Raw genomic sequence first — 19524 nt, 5'->3', positions numbered from 1 at the left:
GTTTGGAGAAATAACACTTCCATTTCCAATCTTTCCATTTCCCAGGATGCACCCTGCGACTGCGCTGCCCAGTCTGCCTGCTTTGCCAGACCATCAAGAGCATCCACTCGTCACTGCAAGCACCGTCCACAAGAGTCTTTGCCTACAACAGAGGAGAAGGCAGACACCAACAACGAGTGACAACACTACTGCCGCACGCATACGTACAGAAAGCAAACAACGATTCTTCACAGACGCTACTGCCATGAAAACACTCACTGTTGTCACATCACACACCCCTAAAACCTGCCATGTAGGCACACTGCCAAACGTAACACACACACTGATAGCACACAGCATAGACTGCTGAAAAAAACCTACTGCCACATGCGCATAAAAGAAATCACACAAACACACCGAGCAATGCATCAGTTGTCTTGGACTGTACCATTCTAATGCCAAGGACAGGGGGACTAAAACTCCTAATCAGATCTAAACAATACAAGCTACCAGCAGAGCAGAAAAGACACATGCTTTCATACATAACAGAACTAACAATGACCTAAAGAGACGCTACAAAATAAAACAAAGATGTCAGGACTGGAGCTACTAAACACCCCATCAGATTTGCACAATGACAGGTACTACAACAGAATGGAAGATCCAACTTGATGACATCAACCTGCCACCTTGCTGTTGAGCAAACAGCCATTAAGATATAAAAACAATCAAGGTTAAGAAAATATGGAATGAAAGTGCGGATGTTTCTGTAGGAGACATACAACCATAGACAAGATATTCTTCACAGAGATATTCTGCATAACTCTGAAACCATCAGTCTCCGAGATGCAATCTGGTTAAGAGCTGTGATTTCTCCAGAGATGGTACCTGCAGAGACAGTTACTCACCGAACCTTGTCATAAACACATGAAATTATCCCGCTTAGATTGATTAGCACGGTAACATTCCACCAAGTGTCTCCAACATGGATCTAAAAAAATTCTGCATCTGTTTTAAGTCGAGGACTCGTTTACAGCGTTTCCTTCCTAAAGGAAGAACTTAAAGACTGTTGGGCTGCATATCTCAGCATGACTGCACTTATTGCTAGAAACTTCTTGCTATAAGTGATCTCAGAGACGACATCCTACTATTTTTTGTTTCTTAGCAAACCTAAGCAACAAAAATACTCTTAGGCTTGGTTTCCAAAAGAACTTTGGCCACAAATACCAAGAGATTTTCTGGCATTGTAGCCATAATTTAAACCTCATAGATTAGCGTAGGTTATTCTCCACAGTCCAGTTGGGAAATTATCATTTGGTTTGACTCTTTTTCCGCAGGCAAAAAAAGTGCCTGTTTGTTATTATCGAGATCTACCTTCGCTGATGTCAAGATTCCTCCTTTAACCTTTCAGTGATGGTGTGATGAAGACATGGTGTCCAGTCCTACAGCACACTTTCCCAACACATTGCAGTTGGTTACACTAACTGGGGACCATTCCAAAGTCTACGAGCATGGCATCAGATAGAAATGCTTTTTACACCTATATGCGAAGCTAATAGGCCACAGACGGAGGCAAAACCATCACATTAAATGCATTCCATTTTCCTAGCAAAGCAAATCCAATCCATCCATATACTAACTGCTGGGTTTTGGAAGGAACCTTTCGATAAATCTTTAAAAACGTGATATTGAAGCAGCTTCAACAACAGACTAAAGAATCAGTGAAACAGTGTAGCTGGGCTCAAACTGCTCACTGTCTTTTCTGCATTCCGTTTTTTTATTTGAGGTCATGCTAGATGTGTGTGGCTGTCATGTTTTCTGGTTTATTAGTTCAAAAATCCCTTTCTGGTGAAGGGCAGATGTTTTAAAGCACCCTTAACCTCCTTTGCTCTCTGACACACGCCTGCATTGCATTGTAAGGCTGCACTGGTGACGCAGTGTAGAAACCCATACACGTTTTTTAAAAATGTAGCATAAATGCAGTTTTGTAAACAACAAACTCTCAGCAGCACTGACATTTTTTACTCATCATGAAATAATTTCAACGATTTGTTTTATTTATTTAGTATTAGATTTTTTAAATTTAAAGATATATTATTAATTTATACATATATCACCTTTTTCCCCCTAACTGACAGTTACAACAATGTAAAATATATTTCTGAAGGATATATTCGCATCCTTCATTCGCAACAGAAATATTAAGGAGTGATACTTTTTAGTGGATTGAACATTAGAAAATAATGTAATTTAATCATAAACATATTTGGCAGGGTTTTGAATAACATTTTGTTTTTTTGGCTTTTATCTCTGTTTTTTATTTTTTGCCATGTCTTTCTTTTTTCAATCAATAAACAGATATTCAAAGTGCCTGTCAGATCACTTATTAATAGTCAGCTCACACCAAAACTGGACTCTGTTAAAGAAAACTGCAAACCCAGCAGGCCTTTTTTAAATGAATAGGGTTGTTTTTATGCATGTAATTACAATGCATAAAGTACTTAAACAGATGTAAGAGCAGAACTTTTATATCAAGGGTTATCTGCACTGTATGGAGAGTAAATTATTTTTGTTTAGTTATGTTTATTTTTATGGACGTTTTACTGAAATTTTGCCGGTTTCTAGTCTTTCTGTCATGGTGCTACTCAGTTTAAAGTCTGCTCTGGACTTGCTGCCCTTTGACAAGGCAGTCCACTCAGTTTTCTATCCATCTATTCTAACGCGTCTCTTTCACTTCGTGTTTGAGCAGTAGACCAGCGTTTCTCGGCTTCTAATGACTCAGCAGTTTAAAATAGGGCATTACACAAACAGTGCGTGTATTTAAATAACACACCGAAGAAAACCCACAGTCTAAATGTTGCTGTCTCCTCTCCAACCCTCACAACTGGTACAAACCCAACTGCATGAAAGCAGGCGCTGCTTCAAAAGCTACGGACCCAGTTACCACAAGGCTAGACTGATTTTTTTTTTTCCTTTTTAACCACAGCAATACACAACATGCAGTCCTACCCAAGCAGTCTGATTGGATAAACCACCGAAAACGAATAACCCCGTGCATCCAAGTGCACTGAAAAGTCAAGCCTTTTCGACATTCCGTGACATTTCCGTAATTTAAGGCTTTGCAGGAAGGATGCACTGATAGTGGAAATGTGTGCCAACAGCAATTTTTAGCATAAACGTCTGGCCAACTGCCGATGCTGACTCTTCATTATAAAAGAATAACTGAACTGCTGTAGACCTACTCTCCCTCACGCTGTCATTTTACGTCTATGAAGCACATACAGGAAATGAACTGAATCCTAAAACATATTCTTAATAAGAGAAAAGCAAAAGAAAGGGAGCAAGGCCTAAAAAGGAAAGATACTGGTGCTGTTGATCAGAAACATGACCAAGAATGATAAATAAATACTGGAAAGACTTGTGACATATTAAATAGATACCACAGGCTCCGAATGGCAAGAAAGTGAGGTTCGTGCAACTATCTATAGAAGTCCTGTATTACATTTTTTTCCAGTCATGAGGTTAAATATGCTTAAAACTGGCTTTGACACATTTGTGACTAAGTTAGCAGTCAAGTGACTAGCTATTGTACCCGCTAACTACACTGATGACTGTGTAGACATATTAGTAATGATGAGCATTGATAAAACTGCTGCGCTTCTTTTCCATTCAGTGAGCTCCTCATACGAGAGGTCTGTGTATCCATTAAAAAGGCAGAAGCTCTTACACTGTGGAGAATCTAACAGGAGCAGACTATGTCGGAAATTAATCTCCGTGGCATGTCTGAAACGGCCACAAACCAGTGCTTAAGTCATCCCACAGTCTGCCCCACTAAACACTAGAATGAATAGGCTCAAACCACAAAGGAACTATTATCCTGCACTAATATGAGACTTTGCCACTATATCTTTTTTTTTTAGACATACTCCACAACTATAAAATCAATCACGGTCTTGGATCGGTTCTCGAAACCTTTTCCACTGAGTTTCAGATTCCAGCACGTAAAAAGGTGAAAGTGCCATGGATGCCATAAGCAGGCCGGAAGACTTTGTTCTTTACTGAAATAACGCTAAAGCTTTTATTTTGAAACTCCTGATGACACACATGAAACAAAATTTCTAGATGGAACGTTTAGCGGGATCTGTTCTACCTCTGACACGTGTCATTAAACACTTTGATTCGGGTTTCTTCAACATATTGATCATCATTGGACATTTTAGCCTTATAGTCTCATTGTCTTATACGCTCACTGTCCACAAGAAGGTAACTTTAGTGCCTTTCCTCTACAAAGATGTCTCGGTTCAATTAAGGCTTATTTTTCTGCAAATGTCTGGCTCCACCTAAGTACGTTCTGTATGATGACGCCACACATAGTTACACCTGGACTTAATCGTCTTAATTTATCATCTTGTGCATTCATGTCCGGCAGTTTCTAAATGACACGCAGCCTTAGGAGGGGTTTTTGTGTGCAGACCTACAGCTGAATGACAATGTGGACCAATTTACATTTTAGTTCAATGTTTTTTTTGACGGACAGCATGACGTCCTGGCACATCTTCAAAGCACGTGCATATAACTGCCACGTTGCTGCATTCGCCAAACAACAGGGACTACTGGAGTTTTATGTTTTTCACAAAAATGCAAACAAATTAATTGGTTTGTGTTCATTTAAACCATGATAATAACTTATTGTATTTTCATATTTTTGCTATTGTATTTGATTTTTATTAGAACAAATACAAGATGCAGGATGTCAGAGCTGGACATGAATATTAGATGACATTTACTACCAACTGGTTTTCTATGAGCAGAACTGTTCACCGCAAAATGAAATGAATATATTTTACCTCTGGCCTGCCTAGATTATTTCATTGTAACTTATTGTAAGATTTGGAGAAATGTCTTCTGCCTTATGTTAAATATGATAAAAATAAATTTTCTTCTCTTGTGGTGCTTAAAGAGACAAATTATGATTGGAAAAACTTGTCATAAATGCATAAATGTCTCTTTTCATTAATCATTTGTGGGATACTCAAATAAATAAATAACTTCCTGCAGGAACTACTTGGAACTATTTCCTCTGGTTCCACTGGCCAGATATGAATTTCATTTTGAGGTCAACTGTCCCATGAAAAAATGAAACGTCTCCAGTTTCTCTGACTCTGACCTCCTCAGTCAGTTGTTTCTGCCTCTCCAGCCTTCTCACCTGCCAATCAGGTGTTCCTTATGCTCCACCCCCTCAGGTTATAAGCATGAGGCATTTCAGCCACTACAGAACAGATTTGCAGGTCACACATCACCAGCCATTGACAGATGACTTCTTACAGGTTGCATGATGCAAACTGCAAGTCTTATTGTTTCCTGTGTGTCTGTAAGCCTGTCGAAGCAACGTTTTTGTTTTTTCCCCAGCTTTTTTAATCTGTTTCCATTTAATCTGTACCATCTGTTCTTATGATCATTACATGCTGGGAATCTATACGTGAATATTTAGCTGTTCATAATGTTGGCTAAACTATTACCTAGAGACTGCCTGTATATTCGCTTTATATAGCCTATACTCTTGTCTTTTTTTAATACTGCTTGATTCTTAAATAAAAGGGGAATGCTATGAAAGCAAAATAAAATGAGTACACAGTAAGAAAACATGTCCCTTGTATTGCAACTTGAAAAAAAAGGTCTGTACTCTGTCCTTGTCCTTACTTCTTTTTCTTTCTTTTTTTTGAGAAAAGCTGAATATCAACAGCTGATCTGAGCCAGGTCACTGTGGACGTATGTAGCTCTCTCCCTTTATAGGCCACACTTGAGCATTTCTTCTGTACATAGAAGCGTTTTCAAGCTGATGGAGAATAAAATGTGGCAGCCAACATTAATAGGAAGATGAGAAAATTTGATCCAAGTTGATTTTTAAAGGGGTTGGTGATTTTGTTTTGTTTTATCCAACCAGTGTAGCTTGTAAAACATGACATTAAAACTGCCTCCTGTTTGTCACAGACTTCACAAATAAATGTTTGTTGAATTTTAAAGGAGCTGTTCTCTTGTCGTGTGTACATTTTTTTTCTTTTTTTGTATACACATTTTGACTTCTGCAGTATTTCACTGACACAAACTCAGTTGCCAGTAGTCAAGTGAGACAGAAGTAGTTTCATATCAAGTGGATCTTTCCATCTCAGTTTGTTTAAGTTTAGGCAAATTAAACCAAGTTAAGGTCAGATCATGCAATGCAGGCACCAGTGCCAAAGACATCAAGATGCCTGCATTGCATCTTGCCTGCATCAAGATTTATAAGATGTCTTATAAATGCTCACTGCTGCAGCTTTTGTCAATTCTACACCAGGAAACTAATGTCTATAGGTAATGTCCATTTAATTTTAGTGGTTTGTTTTTAATGAACTGCACTCCTGGTTTACTTGAATGACTGGACCTGATATAAGAATTGTACTTGTTTATTGCAATTCTAGGAGTAAGAATTCAAATTGAAAAATAAAAAAAAAATCTAATTAAAAGATTTTCAAAACAAATATTTTAAGAATTTACAGAAGCAGAAAGGGTAACGTGAAACTTTGAACACCTCACAGTATCTTGAGTTTAGCACATAAATGACACTATATTGTTGTTATTGTGTATTTTTCTAAATGGCACAACACCGGCTTTGCCTCAAAGTTATCAAGTGCTATCTCATCTGACCACACTGGCCATAAATGTCCAGAAGAATAGATACACTCACTGGCCACCTCATTAGTTATATCTTGCTGGTACTGATTTGAACCCCTTCTGAGTACTAAGGGGGGAAATCCTCCATACCATTACACCACCACTAACAAGCCAAATCATTGATACAAAGGTCATTGATACATTTTAATTCATTTTATGTTGTTAATGCCAAATTGTGATCCTACTTATCCAAATGTTGCAGCAGAACTGGAGATCATGTTTTTCCTATTTTCCATTGTCCACTTTTTGGGGGATCCCATGCACACTGTAGCCTCAGTTTCTTGTTCTTAGCTGTCAGACATGACAACCAGTGAGGTCATTTGCTGCTGCTGCAGCCCATCTGCTTTAATGTTCTTATCATGCCTTCAGAGCTTTTCTACATCCCTTGGTTGTAAGTGCTTGTTTGAGTTACTGTTGCATTCCTCTCAACACTATCAGAAAGTCTGATCATTGTATGACATAAACTGGGCTCTTTTTTTACCCAGGTTATATAAACAAAACTGAATTGAAGAGGTGTACCTAATGAAGTGGCTTGTGAGTGTAGAAAAAATGTTGAAAAAGAAAAGATCTTACTGACATGCTTAAATTCATAAGTATTTATCATTTCTGGTAGGGGATGCAGAAGAGCTTTAGCAGTGCTCCATCTGATTAGGTGGACTGGACAGATGGTGTTTTGTTGAGACTCAGCTTTTGGAAAATGCACACAATATAAAAGCTCGAATTATACAGGAAAATAATTAGGCAGCAGTTAACTTCCTGCTCCCTGTAAAAACAGCCAAAATTGCTTGCTAAACAACATAGCAATTGATCTAGTTTTGTGTGAAGCTATAAGAGTTTTATTCCTTTGTCTTTAAACCCCCATGTGGCTCTGAGTGACAATAACACTGTGTAGGTTGGAAGGAAATAAGATCGAATGAAATGTGAAAGTGATCAGAAGGATAGGAAGAAGAAAATATCTCCAAGGAATGGAAGAGGAACAACAAAGAGTAAAAAGCTCCTCAACAATGTGTGAAACAATCTAATCCATCAGAGTCTTGTTTGTACGACTAAAGCAGAGGAAAGTGAAGATGGACTCTCGGGCTGCCGAAAAGCGTTGCAAAAAACGATCGTGAGTGGGAGTAAGGAAGAAAGAGTGTTTCCTGTAGGATCCCTGTGAGGCTCTATATAGGAACAATTATGTTTGAGTGCACTAATAACATCAGCACACTTTCATGCTCACAAGAATAATGTTAACGTGCACATTTAGCAGGCAGGTGTTCCATGTATTACAGTTTAGCGTGGTGACACATCAAATCCCCTTTAGTTTGGTCACTACTAGATTGTATTAACTGGAGAGAGACTCACCCTCTCCTCTTGCTTCGTTTTTGGATTTGCACAGACTTTGTGCAATTTTGTATTTAGGGCCAAATTTCCACTTGGAGGAAATGTTTGATTGTCTCTTACCGTGCAAGAAGGATCACATTAGTGAAATGTGCACAAATACATGAAATAACATATAATTACATACGAACACACTGTTATCAAAGTCTCTTTAAAAAGCACTATGAAAAGAGAAACTGGATTTCTGAGAAGGTAAAATTTAAAACACTTAATAAAACCTAACATAATAAAACCCTCTCTGCATCTTCTTACACTCACACGTAGTTTTTAACTTCCAGTTTATGTCATTTTAAACATGATAGGGCAAACGTTCTTACCTTCTTCTGACACCATGCAGTCCTAGGACCATGTGTCAGAAAAGGATGCCCCACCTTCAAATCATGCTTGAGTTGATAGTGACTCAAACACAACATTGGACTGAAGTTTTTCACTTTTCCAAACACCCTGATTGGTTGGCAGCATTTCAGTTTACGTGTACTGGGCATGAGGGTTAAAAAAAACTTTCTGTTGCCTTGGAGCAACGCTGTGCTGTAGAGGGTTAATGCATCCATCCATATTGCACTTTATTACTTCTGTTCCTGTGTACCATCATTTAAGATCCTTGATCTGCCTTGGTGTACCTTTCAGTCTGATTTACTACCTCTTCCTCCATCTACACATCCTCTAAGAGCAAAAACAAAGTAGAGAACAAGCACCAGTAGTCCTGGAGAAACAGGAAGTGACCTCTTTATAGCAACATTCGAGAACAAAGGAACCACTTCCTGTTTTGACCAAACATATGGTAGTGTGGGGTAGTGAGTTTTTTTAGTGGATAATTTATTTAGATACTCCAATATCTAGATTACAATTTGTTTTCTTTCATTCAAACAAAGGATTTAATTCTGTTAATGATTTAAACTGTAATGTTATGGTCTCTTTTTACTTTCTTTCCTTAACACAGACACGCTTATACACACGATGTGCATGATATTATTAAAGGGAAATTCTTCTTAGGTTTGCATACCAGATAATCGATATTAAGTTTTCTTCTGGTATAAAACATTACATAATGTTAGCAGGTTTTTTTGCCCTGGTTTACAGGGTGACTGATGTATGCGGATAGTTCCAGCTTTCATTTGATGAGAATAACTCCAAACTGTCTATTATATGTTTGTATGAACACCAAGTACTTACAGACAGGTCTATTAAGATTTTTAATGTTTACTCCATACTGCCACAATTTAAAGGGAAGTAATATACAAGACTAAAGTTTAGACTTCCAAGTGTTGTCTGCAAGTGTTGAATTCAATTTTATAGCTGCCCAAAAAGGTGTAAGCAACACAAAACCCAAACTTATTAAGTTATAAAAAGGGCAACTGAGCATAATTTATGAAAGTAAAAACACCCATAAACAAGCAGAAACTGAAATCCTGGTAGAGCATTAAACTAATAATTCGATGTCATCCATGGGTCCCAGATTTCAGCCAGGCACAGAGTGCAAGAAATTTGCATCTGAGTATTAGAGACGTTTCCTCGATCTTTCCAAACCTGAGTAAATGGAGTAGTTGTGCAAAAGTTGCTGTAATTCTTAAACTGTTAATGCTTTATTTTGTTAATTACAGTCTGCGCAACAATCATGTCTCAACTGCTTTAAAATCTGCTGTGGTGTTGTTCAAAGACCAAATTCTAATACTGTTGTTATGCAATAACATGAGGGATCACTCTAAGAATACATTTCAAATTCTAAACCACAGCTACAATTTGTGAAAGTGCAAAAATAATAGGAGATAAACCAATTAAGTAATATTTCAGCAAGTATAGATTTACCCATTTCACAACTTAGTGCATCAGTTGATTCTGTGGATTATCCTTAAAACACAGTTGAACTGAGCTCAAAATCCCCATGCAAGAGTCAAAATAAGGTTTAGCTTTAACTTCAGGGCTGTTTGATTCCTTGTTAATCATACCAGCTCAGGCTGTGGGATTACAATAGGCCAAAACATCTAAGTTTGCCACATGTTTTTCTCTGACTTTGAAAAGTTAAACCTAGCAGTAGAGGGTTGGCTCAAACTAATGAACGGATTTAACAAACATTTGGGAGCACTGCAGAATCTGGATGTGCTGAGATTAATGATGTAGATTCCTGTGTCTGTGTGTGTAAAACAAAATAGAAAAACAGAAAATAGGTCAGAGTTACAGGAAGCCTATGAGTTATTGTCTATATATCTTATACAAGAGCAGTCACAGAGGGGATGCAATAATGCCAGTGTAATATAATAATTTTTTTAATCCAAAACTGTAAGCTGTAAGTGCCTGTACTGTAAGTACAAGCACAAAATAAAGTTATACGAACATCCTAACTCCTCTTATAAAGGAACCTACCAAATGGTAGACCCAAACCCAGGACCATCATGCTGTGAGGCAACAGCGCTGACCACTGGACTGGACCACTATGCTGTTTAATTTTACATTCACTTTCAGTTCAGTCCAAGACGGTGGCTGTTTACACTTCTACATAATCTGCATTCACAAAAAGCTCAACGGAAGGTCAAACACAATGAGATCCATGTCACCCGTACCACACAGCTCACTTATTATGAATTAAACTTACATTAATTGTCTCTCACGCTGCAAGACCAAAGCATGTGGAGGATGCAGGCATCAATTCCACTACTACTCGCGTGCTAAGCAAGAGGTAGAGGGATTGAGTTAATCCCCCCACATGTTGTGACATTATAACACAATCATGATCTGAAGACAAGCAAACCCTAAATAATTTCAGTTCAAGTGTTAGCTCATCGGTCATAGCTCACTTATGATAAAATAAAGTTAAATTATTTATACAAGTTTCATCTACTATAACATAATGATAGAGGACTGTAATAGCGGAATGTTTTGCAAAGAATGAAGCATGTGGAGGATGCGGGCATCGATGCCGCTACCTCTCGCGTTCTAAGCAAGCATTCTACCATTTAAGCTAATCCCCTGTCTTGTCAATGACACAGGTTACATTCAACTGTATGTATGCACATAAGTAAAACCATTACTTCAATCACAGGGGATCTGTTTGTAAAATTGCATATGTAGCCGAATGGTAAATTAATAATAATATTTGCTTAAGGGTTAACTGCAGTTTTCCCAAAAAAACTTAACAAGAAATGCATCTTTTCTTTTTGTTGTGGATGTGGAACGGGAATGTTGTGAATGAGTTAAATTGTTGGTAAGGAATTGTTAAATATGCACATAACTCATTGAAACATATTGGTATAATTGTAGTGCAGTGGCAAAACGTCAGTATTTTAACAAGATGATGTATTTCTTAAATGTATGATGCAAAGGACCTGTATGTGCAGCGTGGAGCGGCCATTTTCTCCATGCAAGGGATAAGTTGCGAGATCGTCTGTGTGCTCCAGTATTGCAAGTGAGCTGAGATTTCTGTGGAATATAAGTGTTTATAAAAATGTATGTAACACTTCCACATTTTTTTAAAGGAGCCTTGTGTGATTTAGCTCTTTGTATTTTGTTCTGCACAGACAGAGGCCACTGCCGTATTTTTGTGTTTTGTATTTCATTTCATTTCTTTTATTCCTCGTATTGTATTGGCACATCTTTGTTTAATCGGTTATTCTGTTACTTTGCCACGTTACCTCTCGTGCTGTCGATGTTCAGTACAAGTCCATATGGATGCTGTTTGACAAAAGTAAAGGTCAAAGGACATTTTTTTGGTTTATTCAGTCGTCATTGACAATAAAACTGCACATTAAGAACCCCAGTAATTGTGTCCTGTGTGGCTACCCAGGCTACACATATTTGAAAGTTAAAGAGTAGGCTATAGCTCTGGTCCTCCGGGATTCATACCCTTTGATTATGGACATTCCATCTGTTACCTCCCCACTTCTCCTTCTGGGATGGACGTACTGATGTGTGCTCTCAGGTCTTCAGTATTCTTGGGGACTGCCTAATCTTCTTGGTCACAGTTAAGATACCACGGTTTATACAAGTTTCATTTACTATAACATAATGATAGAGGACTATAACAGCAGACCATTTTTGTTTGTGCTTTGGAAAGAACAAAGCAAGTGGAGGATGCAGGCATCGATCCCGCTACCTCTCGCATGCTAAGCGAGCGCTCTACCATTTGAGCTAATCCCCCTCCTGGTCTGTGGCACAGGTTACGTTCAAGGGCATGTATGCACATAAGTAAAACCATTACTTCAATCACAGGGGATCTTTCCATAAAAATGCATCTTTGAAACTTACAGAGTAGGCCGTAGCTCTGCTTCTCTGGGATTGATACCCTTTGATTATGGACAGTCCATCTGTTGCCTCCCCACTTCGCCTTCTGGGATGGACGTACTGATGTGTGGCCTCAGGTCAGAATCAGAATCAGAATCAGGTTTATTGGCCAAGTATATGTGCAGACACATACAAGGAATTTGGTTCTAGTAGATGGAGGCTCTTAAGCACAGCAATGTAAATCACACACACACATAAACACACACACACATAAACACACACACACACACACACACACACACACACACGTGTCTATATATACATTACACATGCATACACAAAGCTGTGTAAACTAAGTATAAATAACCAATTTAAATTTATATACATAAAATACAGAAATGAGGTGGAATGAATACTACAGAATGTACATAAGGTGCAGTTGCAGTCTGGCAGTGGGAGCAGTGTGACAGGTCAACTGTTTAGAAGGGAGATGGCGAGGGGAAAGAAACTGTTCCTGTGTCGGGTGGTCCTGGTCTGCAGGCTTCTGTACCGTCTGCCAGAGGGCAGCAGATCAAAAAGTCTGTGTCCAGGGTGTGAGGGGTCTGCGATGATTTTCCCTGCCCGTTTCCTGGTTCTTGAGAGGTACAGATCCTGGATGGAGGGCAGGGGGGTGCCGATGATCCTTTCTGCTGCCCGTACAGTCCGCTGCAGTCTGCTCCTGTCCTGTTTAGTGGCTGCTCCATACCAGACTGTGATGGAGGAGCACAGGACAGACTCAATGACCGCAGTGTAGAACTGGATCAGCAGCTCCTGTGGAAGACTGTACTTCCCCAGTTGTCTCAGGAAGTACATCCTCTGCTGGGTCTTTTTGAGGATGGAGTTGATGTTGGTCTCCCACTTCAGGTCCTGGGAGATGGTTGTACCCAGGAACTTGAAGGTCTTCACAGTCGACACAGGGCTGTCTGATATGGTGAGGGGGAGCAGAGTTGAGGGATGTCTCCTGAAGTCCACTGTCATCTCTACAGTCTTAGAGGTAGCTCGTTCTACGACAGTCCAGCCGCTCAACTTCCTGCCGGTATGCAGACTCATCACCATCCTGAATGAGGCCAATGACAGTGGTGTCATCTGCAAACTTTAGGAGTTTGACAGCCGAGTTCTTGGAGGTGCAGTCGTTAGTGTAGAGGGAGAACAGTAGTGGTGAGAGGACACATCCTTGAGGGGCACCAATACTGAGGGACCAAGTTTCAGAGGTGATCTCCCCCAGCCTCACTTGTTGCTTTCTATCTGTCAGGAAGCTGGTGATCCACTGACAGGTAGCTGGTGACACGCTGAGCTAGGAGAGTTTGGAGGAGAGAAGTTCAGGCACGATGATGTTAAAAGCCGAACTAAAGTCCACAAACAGGACCCTGGCATAAGTTCCCGGGCAGTCGAGGTGTTGCAGGATGTAATGCAGCCCCATGTTTACTGCATCATCCACCGACCTGTTTGCCCGGTAGGCAAACTGCGGAGGGTCCAGCTGGTGGCCTGTAATGACCTTCAGATGGGCTAACACCAGTCATTCGAAGGATTTGATGACCACAGACGTCAAGGCGACAGGTCTGTAGTCATTCAGTCCTGTGATGGTGGGTTTCTTGGGAACAGGGATGATGGTGGAGCGTTTGAAGCAGGAGGGAACTTCACACAGCTCTTCGGTACTCTTGGGGACTGCCTAATCTTCTTGGTCACAGTTAAGATACCACGGTTTATACAAGTTTCATTTACTATAACATAATGATAGAGAACTATAATAGCTGAATGTATTGGGGCCTCCCCACTTCACCTTCTGGGATGGATGTACTGATGTGTGGCCTCAGGTCTTTGGTACTCTTGGGGAGCGCCTAATCTTCCTGATCAGAGTTAAGATACCACAGTTTATACAAGTTTCATTTTCCATAGACATAAAGATTATGTCTATGTTACCATAACATATAACAGTGCAATGTTTTCATTTTAGAAAGATCAAAGCGTGTGGAGGATGCGGGCATCGATCCCGCTACCTCTCGCATGCTAAGCAAGCGCTCTACCACTTGAGCTAATCCCCCTTCTTTGCAATGCCACAGGTTACGTTCATGTATGCACATAAGTAAAACCATTACTTCAATCACAGGGGATCTGTTTCTACCATTTGAGCTAACCCCCCCTTTTGTCGTGAAACAGGCAATGTTCAAGTGTATGTATGCACATAAGTTAAAAACAATAAAAACAGGACCATGTGATGACGTTACAAGACGATGATGACCTGAACACAAACTGATTTATTTCAGTAATCTACTTGTGCACATAAATAAATACATTACTTGAATAAATCACGGCAGATCTGATTGTCACAAATGCATATTGCAGTGTGTGATGTTTAGTCGTTTGTGACGAGGCATATTTAGATTCCAACCAAACTAAAACACAATGAGATATATATATATTTTTTATTTACTAATAACTCACATATTTTGTAGCAAAGTGGGGAGTGCTGGCACAGCTGTTACAGAGGACTCAAAGATACTGCTGAATAACTTTTAAATGTCGCTCGGTATGATTACAAATTTATATAATTATTTAACCAGACCACCATGCTGCACCATTATACCATTCACTTCCAACAGAGTGGGCATACATGCTTACACTTCGATATAATGTGCATTTACAACAAGTTCATCAGATCATCGAATTTCCTGACATAGCCACTCCTAAAAAAATTGGCAGCTGTCTTGAATGTTTTCTGATGGATTGTTTGTAAATGAACTTATGACACTCATAGACTGATGGGCAGCAACAGTTTCTTTTCTTTATTGCTGGCCGTTGCTGTTGTCTCTCCTTCGCAATTTGTTAACACACACCTGAATGCTGCAGACTAGCAAAGTACCAAAACTTCTGTGTTTGCAAAGGTGCTCACACTTGCTGGTGATCAGGTAGTCGAGTGTATTTTATTAACAGCACGTTGCTCCTCTTAATTCCTACGGTAGCATTGAGAGTGAACTTAATTTTCCACTCAGTGCTTCTGCATTTTTTAAAATAAATAATGGCACAGGGTACTATGTCATGTGATTCTGTTCATCTGAGGTCATATTTACCTGATTTTAAGACCTGCTGAAGACCAGATAGCATACTAGTAATTGTTTTATGTCCTGATATGTAAAACCATAGGATTGAAACGGGGTGCACCTTCTTTTTCACATGACTACATTTACAGTAAAAGAGCTACCTGTATTCCAAGCAGTGACTGTAGAAAACATTTTTATACAATCAGTGATTTCATTCAGTTAGCAAACTGTGCAGTCAAAGCCTAAATGTCAAGCCAACAAATCTAGCAGTACAATCAGTCGGAGCTGGTATCTCTGAGTGTCGAGAATAAGAATAAATTCATCCTTCAAAGCGTAACTCATAACTTGATTTTTACCATTCATGTAACACGTTTGGTTTAGGGATGAGCTTTCACTTTCTGGTCCTATTGATGCCATATAACTGAAAACACATTAACACACACAAACAGGAACAGATGCACAAACACAGGATACAGTCAACGAGTCTCCACTAATTAAAACTGAACATAGGCTCGTCACTTGCCCAAATGTACACACACACACACACACACACACACACACACACACACACACACACACGCCTACTCTAAGAGGAAGGGAGTGACTTCCCTTTGAGCCATTATTACTTTAAATAAAAATATAAACACATGACCTCATAAGAAATCCAGCTCAAGTGATCACCAACTTCTGCATTAAAGAAAAGATAAGATAAAAAAGCGTACTAATAAGAGCAACGAGACACACAGTGTGATTCCACTTCCACTTACTTTTTTTTGTACCAGATAATCAAACCAGCATACAGGAAAATGTTGACGGGTGACCTTAAAGCCTGTACTGATAGCATTAGCTCAATACAGAGGGCCAGAGAGCACAAGTAAGCAAGAGAGAGGAAGATCACAAGAGACATGCATGATCAGATGATAAACCTCGCCCTTAGTTACTGTTGCTATGCCTGCCAAGACTGTATTGTAGCACACAAACAGCACAGTGTTATGCACCTGTCTGGTTCAAAAAACACCAATGGATCAAAAAAAAAGACAAGAGACCATGTAGCACATGAAACTTCTTTATATTAGATAAATATAAGATAACATAACCATAAGCAAACTGCAATTAATAAAACTCTATCAAGACAAAAACAAAAACAAAACAATAAATACATAGTATGGGCTTTTCCTTCCTGTACCAGTAAAATATTCTGCCCCCCCCCCCACACACACACACACTTTGCAATTAATTTTTTAAAATATAATCTTCACATCATTTACGTTTAATTTTATGTATCTTAGAGAATAGTTCTTCCAGTCTCTTGGAAACTGCGTACTGACAGGAAGTTGATTTGACTCGGTGTGTGGTGCCATCTTGTGACGGAAAATATGACAGGCCGTCTGTGGATTTGTGCTAATTATATTCATGTAGGAAATGAGAGAAAATTATACAAAGAATTTAATCACTGACTGTAAAAACAAAATAAACTGACAGAAGGAATTTCCACAAAACATGTACGACTGAATACAACCAAATGTTGCGAAGCCAAACATGAACACAACACCAGACAGATGTGAGTGAGATGAAACAGCATTCATTTTTATGTTATTTGGACTTACCTTGCACTAGCACAGAAAAAAAAAGTAATTTATATGCTGGAATATGCAGAAAATAGGTTTAAATGTTAAACAAATTTCATCCAGTCAGAGAATGTTGCATATAATTTAATGTTTGCTTCATGGGTAAAGTTAAAAGATTAAAACTAATAAAACTAGTTTCAAAAAGAGACTTTTTCATTTGATTACATTTTATATGATGGATTATGCAGAAAAAATAGAATTGGGCTGAAAGATCTATTGCTTTATTACCTATTCATGTTGTGAATCATTTTTTAAAAAGTAACTAATTGTTTTTAACTTTGCAACCACATTTGTAATTTCCTTGTTTAAGCAATTTATCACGTTAGACAACTTTTATTAGTAAGGGATCGCCTGATCTGTGAGCTGAATATGTGCGCAGCTGATTAAGGAGCGAGTGTCTGCGTGTGTGGCATTCTTCTAAACTTCTAAAAAAATAAAAAAATAAAAAAATAAATAAATAAATAAACTTCTAAAAACAACAACAACAACAACAACAAACCTAAAAACTAAATTACCGGCATTTAACCACTGAAATGGTTTCCTTCTGAAGTCCTTTTTTACACAAACGACATTTTCCTATTCATAATATGGCCCTGGTGATTTCTTTGTTCTTCTTCTTTTTTTGGTCCTTTTATTATTTCTGTAAAACATAAACAAAACATGTCTGTCTTCAGCGGTAAATAGTAAACTGCTAATGGTAATGATAAACTATCATGCGCTCATATAATTGTAAAAAAGAAAAATGTTTTCATAGGATATTTTTTCCAAGTACTGCCTTTCATTTGTAAAACTTTGTCTCTCAGCTGTCTGATAAGTCAGTCATTTTAACTGCCATCATTTTAGCATGATAGCATCAAAACTGTTAACATGCCAGGGGCCCTTCTCCTTCTGGGATGAACGCGCAGATGTGTGGCCTGAGGTCTTCGGTCTTCTTAGGGACTGGGTGACCTACCTGGTCAAAGTTAAGATACCACCGTTTATACAAGTTTTAATTACCATAACATAATGATAGCGGAGTAAGACGACCGTGTCAGCGGAAAATCTTTGCTTTTATTTGTAAAGAATAATGCGTATGGAGGATGCGGGCATCGATCCCGCTACCTCTCGCATGCTAAGCGAGCGCTCTACCATTTGAGCTAATCCCCCCTACTTGATACTGCCGGTTGTGACGCTACAACCCGATGATGAACTGAACACTACAAAACCCTGATACATTTTAATTCCATTGTACGTATGCATATTATAAATAAAGCACAGCGGATCTGTCTGTAAAATGCGCATTTGAAACTGTTCAAATATGAGACGCGCCAAAAAGGCAGAACTGGCATTTTTGCTCTACACATGCACATTAACTTAACAAGCGTTCCACTTCTAATCAGTAGTTCCTGTGCTTGTGTCATATTCTTCATAATGACTGACATTGTCATGACACAGCGTCATCGATTCACTGTTCGAAAGAAATGTGCACACAGTGTCCCTAATATACCCTACTGCAGTGTGTGATGTTATTTAAAGGTTTAACACTGATGGTTAAGAGGCTCATTTAGACAACAAAGCAAACTAAAACACAATTAGATGTTAAGTTTTTCCCATTTACTAATAACTCACATATTTTGTAGCATAAAGAGTTCTTGCACACTATGAAATATGCGAAGTGGCAATTATACGGACTCGGGGAGTGCTGGCACAGCTGTTAGAGAGGACCTGAAAGCTATTGCTGAATAACTTTCAAATGTTGCTCGGTATGATTACAGAAGTGTATAATTAAAAGTTTAAAAGTGCATTAAGCTGGTTAGGCATTCTGAATGCTTCAACCGCACCATGCAACAGAAATGCACTGTTTTTGTAACTTACTGAGGATATTATTTAAGGATTCGAGGATTCAGGGATTATTGATTACTACTTGATGTAGTGCCCAGGGGGAAGAAAAAGATGGGAAATGTGACTTTCCATTACCACACAAAAGCTGTAAGAGTAACTAGCTTTACTCGAATATTTTTGAAAAGGTAAAATTGCTTTAAAACGGGTCACCCTTCATGTAAGATCCACCTCCAGTTCAAAGTCTTGCAAGACCTTCGGTCAGAAGTGATCATTTGATGGAGCTGGGACTGCACAGTTTATCAAATTTTAATCTGGATAAGCTCAATTAAATAGCCACAATTTTGACTATAGTCAAAAACATTTTGGAGGATGCGGGCATCGATCCCGCTACCTCTCGCATGCTAAGCGAGCGCTCTACCATTTGAGCTAATCCCCCTGGTGCTCTCAACAATGCAGCTCAGGGGAAACAAGGTTAAATGTCAGATGAGCTTTTAGAAAGTTAAAATAATGTATCTGGAAGTGTGTATTTTTGTATGAAATCGCATTAAAGCATGTTTGAGAACTCTCCCATATCCTTTAAGGAAAGGATAGAAGTCTTAAGCCTGTATTCATTCTAATGGCAAGCAGAGTGAGACTTGTTAATGTGCAAAAAGAAGGTATGTTACATAGAATTCATATCTACTAACTTTATTTCCTGGCATGCTCCCTGTTGA

The 19524-nt window shown here is 38.8% G+C and overlaps 1 protein-coding gene and 3 non-coding genes across 5 annotated transcripts in view; 1 reads left to right on the top strand and 3 right to left on the bottom strand.

The window, feature by feature from the left end:
- soga1 (suppressor of glucose, autophagy associated 1) overlaps window positions 1-6002 on the top strand; it is an 84539-nt gene extending 78537 nt beyond the window's left edge. For both annotated transcript variants that reach the window (XM_005939016.3, XM_005939015.3), the window contains exon 24: window positions 46-6002. In XM_005939016.3, coding sequence (XP_005939078.1) covers window positions 46-180 — 135 coding nt within the window. In that variant the 3' untranslated portion in view covers window positions 181-6002. The remainder of the gene's footprint in view (window positions 1-45) is intronic.
- An 8291-nt stretch (window positions 6003-14293) lies between these two features.
- On the bottom strand, window positions 14294-14366 carry trnaa-agc. Its single transcript has one exon. It is a non-coding gene; the product is annotated as a tRNA-Ala (tRNA).
- Window positions 14367-18063: 3697 nt separating this feature from the next.
- Window positions 18064-18136, bottom strand: trnaa-agc. The gene has a single exon. It is a non-coding gene; the product is annotated as a tRNA-Ala (tRNA).
- A 1038-nt stretch (window positions 18137-19174) lies between these two features.
- Window positions 19175-19247, bottom strand: trnaa-agc. The gene has a single exon. It is a non-coding gene; the product is annotated as a tRNA-Ala (tRNA).
- Window positions 19248-19524: the final 277 nt, after the last annotated feature.

The sequence above is a fragment of the Haplochromis burtoni genome, unplaced genomic scaffold (genome assembly GCF_018398535.1).
Source record: "Haplochromis burtoni strain Fernald_Lab_line unplaced genomic scaffold, NCSU_Asbu1 Contig_60, whole genome shotgun sequence".
NCBI classification, from domain to species: domain Eukaryota; kingdom Metazoa; phylum Chordata; class Actinopteri; order Cichliformes; family Cichlidae; genus Haplochromis; species Haplochromis burtoni.
This window is presented reverse-complemented; position numbering and strand designations above follow the sequence as displayed.